This window comes from Cynara cardunculus, unplaced genomic scaffold, assembly GCF_001531365.2.
Source record: "Cynara cardunculus var. scolymus isolate 2C unplaced genomic scaffold, CcrdV1 Un_Scaffold_2151, whole genome shotgun sequence".
In the NCBI taxonomy this organism is placed as follows: domain Eukaryota; kingdom Viridiplantae; phylum Streptophyta; class Magnoliopsida; order Asterales; family Asteraceae; genus Cynara; species Cynara cardunculus.
In genome coordinates this window covers 44,981-50,864 of record NW_020200994.1, presented here as the reverse complement: position 1 = coordinate 50,864, position 5,884 = coordinate 44,981, and the positions used below count along the sequence as shown (strand labels likewise).

The following is a 5,884-nucleotide window of genomic DNA, read 5'->3' as shown; positions in this document are numbered from 1 at the left end:
CATCATGGAGCCGAATGGGGAAGGAATATTATGTTTCCAAGGTCGGATATGAGTACCAAATTATGGGAATACACGAGAAACCATCCTAAATGAAAGTCACAAGTCCCGTTATTCCATCCATCCAGGTACCAACAAGATATATAAAGATATGAAGGTATTTTATTGATGGCCAGGTCTCAAGAAAGACATCGCAAGATATGTAGAACAATGTTTAACTTGTTTACAGGTTAAAATAGAGCATCAGAGGCCCTATAAGAATCTACAATCATTGGAAATACCAATTTGGAAATGGAATCATATTACGATAGACTTTATCATGAAATTAACCCGAACTCCAAAAGCTTATGATGCAATATGGATAATAATGGACCGTTTATCAAAGTCTGCACATTTTCTATCAATGAAAGAGACTTATTCATTGGAAAGATTGGCTCAAATCTATATTAAATAAATTGTGACTAGACATGGAGTTCCATTGTCCATCATATCTGATAGAGACAGTCGTTTTACTTCAAAGTTCTGGGAAAGTCTGCAAAGAGCTTTAGGATCACAAATCAGATTAAGTACGACTTATCACCCACAAACAGATGGACAAAGTGAAAGAACCATCGAAACTCTCGAAGATATGTTAAGATCTTGTGTCATCGACTTCGGGGGATCATGGGAAGAACATTTGTCGTTGATAGAATTCGCCTACAATAATAGTTATCACTTCAGCATCCAAGCGACACCTTATGAAGTCCTATATGGAAGAAAATGTCGAACGCCGTTATGTTGGAATGAGGTAGGTGAAAAACAGTTGACAGRTCCCRAGATTGTGCAAGTAACGTCTGAAWAGATTGACCAGATTCGAGCAAAAATCAAAACTGCCCAGGATCGACAGAAAAGCTATGCCGACAAACGAAGAAAACCCGATTGAATTTAACATTGGTGACTTTGTAATGTTAAAGGTATCTCCATGGAAAGATGTTATGAGATTTGGGAAGAAATGTAAGCTTAGTCCAAGATATATTGAACCATTCAAAATCTGCAAAAGAATTGACCGGTAGCTTATCAGTTGGAATTACCAGAAGAACTTCGCTTAATTCACAACACCTTTCATGTATCAAATCTACGCAAATGTTTGGCAGACTCAAGTTTAACAATACCACTTTCTGAGATTAAACTTGACAATAAGCTGAGTTTTATCGAGACACCAGAGACCGTAACTGACATAAAGACCAGAGTATTGAGAAACAAGGAGATCAGTTTAGTAAAAGTGCAATGGCGTTTTCATAAAGGTTTAGAAGCAACTTGGGAATTAGAATCTGACATGAGAACTCAATATTCGTGGTTATTTGAATAAGTGAATTCCAGGACTGAATTCTTTTAAAGGGGGAAGAATTTTATAACCAGGTTTTAAACAACCTGAGTTGAGGTAATTTATATATGTTTATTATGTGGATTACGTGAAATATGCATATCTAAGTAGAAATGCATGAACTATATATGTGAAATGTGAACATGATATTGTGCATRYRTATATGDGAAAAGATGGCATGATATGTATGTAATTTATACATATATGCATGTAGTGTGAAACATACATGAGATGGTGCATATTTGTGATAAAATATTTTGGTGGAAACATTATTATATTATTTAAAAAAACTTATACTTTCATGGTTAAGAAATCATGAATTTTATAATGAAAAACTCACCGTCTAAATTACCTTTATTATTTAAAGTTTTCACCGCCTTTGTTAGAAAAATATATAAAGGAAAAAAATAAGATCATACCTTATCTTGATTTTTGGAGAAAGGAACCTTTTTGAGAAAAAGAGTGTGGCAGTGAAAGAATTCTTGAGAAAGATTAATACACAAAAGTGATTTGAAGATTCTGTGCTAATTAAAGAGGCTCTGGTCGAGGAACCAGAAGATCTGGAAGAGAGACTAGAGGGGCTCTGGTCCTAGTTATTGAAATATATTCCAAGTGTGGTTTGGAACCAAAGGCTCGATGGACCAAAACAGTATGATTTTAGTTTTGCTACATAAGATGAATTATTTGAAATAAATGTTTTGGTGATCTTCACCCTGCATTACATAAAAAAAGAACCTCACTAAACATTCATGTCTAACCCTCATTTCATGTTTTCAAAAATATGTGTGCAGGTAAAGAGAACAAGGGAAAGAGCATTATGTGAATTACTTCCCTATGTGTTTAGCGGTTTTGGAAGCATAGATGCTAGGATGCAAGAACGTGTACTTTCGGAATTTTTGGGTTGCATATTTTACATTATAGACTCTTGTATCAAGGACCTATGTGGGGGAAAACATGTATTCTATATATGAAATATGTGTTATATGCAATGTATGGATTTGGGGGTGTTAGAATAGAATTAGGCAAGATGACTTTATAACAACTCCATATTTCGTCAACTATTTGTGGAAGTATGCAACCAGATAGAATATAAGTTGCAACTTTGATTATTATCCCCAAATGTCAAGGAACACGGTAGTTGGCTAGATAATATATACATATGTCGTCTAGTCCCTATCTCCATGTGAAATTTGTTGGATCTATATATAGATGTCAACATAATACACTACCACACCTTATGATTACATGACATATATAATGGATTCCATTTGGCTATGGTGTTCTCTCTTAAATTTCGATGCCAGAATAACAAGTGGTGAATTTGATGGTATATTCAAAGGAATCCACCAAAAAATATAATGGCAGGCAGGCACCTACATCATCTATGAGTAACTCCCAACACATGATGAGTTGGGAGGAATTGCAAGTTTTCCACTCTAAATAGAACTCATAAGGTAGACACTGCCGAACCAAACCAAAGAATCTAATATATCTCATCCAGAGATGGGTAAAATGTAGATAGACGTAACCTATCTCTACCCCATAAAGCAGAGGTTGTTTCTATGAAGACCCTACTTGTGGAAAGTGGATGAGAGAGAGAGATGAAAAATCAGCAGTAAGAACAGCAAAGCAGAAATACAAGCACAATGAATTCCAAATGCTTATCTGCAGAAACAGCTTTACAAGCCAAGAAACAGAGAGATTTCTTAAATACAACAAAAACAGGAAGATAAATTTCGATGCAATTAAATGAATATATTATCAACAAATGGTTGTTTAGAAGCCCGCTAACAAAGCAATAGATATTATCTGTTTAAAATGATGAAAACGACCACAAATGATACTAAAGGGAAAACATAGGATAGAACAGCACAATCAATCTTCGACTACAAACATCCCCAGCAGAAATGGACAAATGATGTGGGAATTGTACAACACAAAACCAGAGGATGAATGACGAAGATGGTGTTTATCCTCTTGTTTGTTAACAACTCCACAGACATCCATCCATCTCTTACTTCACATAAAACATAACACGAAAAATAGATGAAGAATATAGACCCAAAACAAACTAGATGGAGACCCAACCATCAAAAGCAACAAGATACATACTTAGAAGCATTTCCTGTGGACAATAGATGGGCCAGACTCGTCATATTCACCCTTGGAAATCCACATCTGATTCACACAAAAGCAAAGCAAGTTAGTCTCACAGAACTAATTATCTGTAGCCAGATAATTAATTACAAAGGGGGTGGGGGATTAATTTACCTGTTGGAAGGTGCTAAGAGATGCAAGGATTGATCCTCCGATCCACACACTGTATTTCCTCTCTGGAGGTGCAACCACCTTGATCTTCATGCTGCTAGGGGCAAGAGCAGTGATTTCCTTGCTCATTCGGTCCGCAATACCAGGGAACATAGTTGAACCACCACTAAGCACAATGTTGCCATAAAGATCCTTCCTGATATCAACATCACACTTCATGATCGAGTTGTAGGTAGTCTCATGAATACCAGCAGCTTCCATTCCAATTAGTGATGGCTGGAAGAGAACCTCTGGGCAACGGAATCTCTCTGCCCCGATTGTGATAACTTGTCCGTCAGGCAATTCATAATTCTTTTCAACAGATGAGCTACTTTTTGCGGTTTCAAGCTCTTGCTCATAGTCAAGAGCCACATATGCAAGTTTTTCTTTCATGTCACGGACAATTTCCCGTTCGGCTGTGGTGGTAAACATGTAACCTCTTTCCGTCAAGATCTTCATCAGGGAATCCGTAAGGTCACGACCAGCAAGATCAAGACGGAGGATGGCATGAGGAAGCGCATAACCTTCATAAATTGGGACTGTGTGCGACACACCATCTCCAGAATCCAACACAATACCTGTGGAATAATAACATAATATTAAGTGTAAGCAATTGAGATTATCCTTAAGAGCACAAGAGCAATGAGAGACTAACCAGTAGTACGACCACTCGCATACAAAGAAAGCACAGCCTGGATGGCAACGTACATGGCAGGAACATTGAACGTCTCAAACATGATTTGAGTCATCTTCTCTCTGTTTGCCTTGGGATTTAGCGGTGCCTCAGTAAGAAGCACAGGATGCTCTTCAGGAGCAACACGTAGCTCATTGTAGAAAGTGTGATGCCAAATCTTTTCCATGTCATCCCAGTTGCTGACAATACCATGCTCAATAGGATATTTCAAAGTCAAGATACCTCTTTTGGACTGGGCTTCATCTCCCACATAAGCATCCTTTTGGCCCATGCCCACCATAACACCAGTGTGTCGTGGCCTACCAACAATACTGGGAAAGACCGCCCTAGGAGCATCATCACCAGCAAACCCAGCCTATAGATTTCATCAAAGAACAAAAAGCTCCAAATATAATGCATCAAAGGTAGCAGATTAATTTTATTTTAAATATACAATGATCCAATTAAACCATTAAAATAACAAAGAAAAAGGAACACATGAACTATTACTAACCTTCACCATTCCAGTTCCATTGTCACAAACAAGGGGCTGAATATCCTCAGAGTCGGCCATTTTTATAGAACTGCAACACAAATATCAAAATACAATACGTTGAGACCACAAAGTTTTTGACATCCCAATTCTTCACCAAAAGTTTCCAACTTCTTTAGAAAGAAATCTGCACAAACAACCCAGCAATATCTGCTAGAAGCACGATCACATTTATCAAACCAACCTTCAAGATTTTCAGTTAATATCCTCAACTACGTAACTATACAGATCTCGATGAGCATCCCGACAGATCTTCACATATTTAACAAATACCGTGAAATCAAACATGCATTCAAATAGATCGCAGATCCCCGGTCAGTAAACAAGACACAAATCAAAGTAGACAGATTCGATCAATACTTACAGATCTAAGTCATTCACATCACAAGTATATCACAAAAAAAACTCAGAATCAGATCAAACAATCATAACTGAAACTGGCAAGGTCATACTAACTAGTAAAAAATCAATTTTTGCTCACTACTATGTGAGAAATCAAAATAGAATGATCCCAATTATATGTAAATCGAAGCAATTTCGACATGGATCCGTAACGAATGTCAAGAGACTCAGATCAGAAATTCAAAACAATAAAAGCATCAAGAAGATATACATCTGAAAATAATTGGAACTAACCTTTAAGTTTTAGATCGAAGAAGCAGTAGAAAGCAACCTCGAGTGGCCGGCAAATGAAACCCTAGGCTCCGATGTATAGTCCAGAAGGATATTGGGGGAAGCAGAGGATGGTGTATATATTTGAAAATGAGGTGTAAATGGGGGAGAGGGAGGAATCATTCGGACCACGAGGAAAGATAAGGTGACCTGGCGTTGACAGGCTTTCGGCATGCCGTGGTTACGACTCTTGGTCCGTGCGATTTGACTTTTGTAGTTCATCTTTAAATTTTATACCCATATTGTTTGTACATACAAAATTCTTTATAGTACCTTAAATTAAGGAGAAAAAAAACGAAAGCGATCATGAAAATCAAAA

The 5,884-nt window shown here is 37.2% G+C and overlaps 1 protein-coding gene across 1 annotated transcript; it reads right to left on the bottom strand.

The window, feature by feature from the left end:
* Positions 1-3,084: 3,084 nt before the first annotated feature.
* On the bottom strand, positions 3,085-5,633 carry LOC112502905 (actin-7). The gene is made up of 5 exons (XM_025106921.1): positions 5,530-5,633; positions 4,855-4,924; positions 4,323-4,716; positions 3,632-4,245; positions 3,085-3,538 (listed from the first exon to the last, which is right to left on the bottom strand). The coding sequence occupies exons 2-5, from the start codon at positions 4,912-4,914 to the stop codon at positions 3,473-3,475; spliced, it is 1,134 nt and encodes a 377-aa protein (XP_024962689.1). The 5' UTR covers positions 4,915-4,924; positions 5,530-5,633; the 3' UTR covers positions 3,085-3,472.
* Positions 5,634-5,884: the final 251 nt, after the last annotated feature.

Bases quoted from the DNA above. Each gene is read 5' to 3' on its own strand.
- LOC112502905 (XM_025106921.1), bottom strand. From the start codon at position 4,914: ATGGCCGACTCTGAGGATATTCAGCCCCTTGTTTGTGACAATGGAACT. The intron at 4,717-4,854 runs GTTAGTAATAGT...TGAAATCTATAG, and splicing joins ATGGAACTGGAATGGTGAAG to GCTGGGTTTGCTGGTGATGA. The intron at 4,246-4,322 runs GTTAGTCTCTCA...ATTATTCCACAG, and splicing joins TGCGAGTGGTCGTACTACTG to GTATTGTGTTGGATTCTGGA.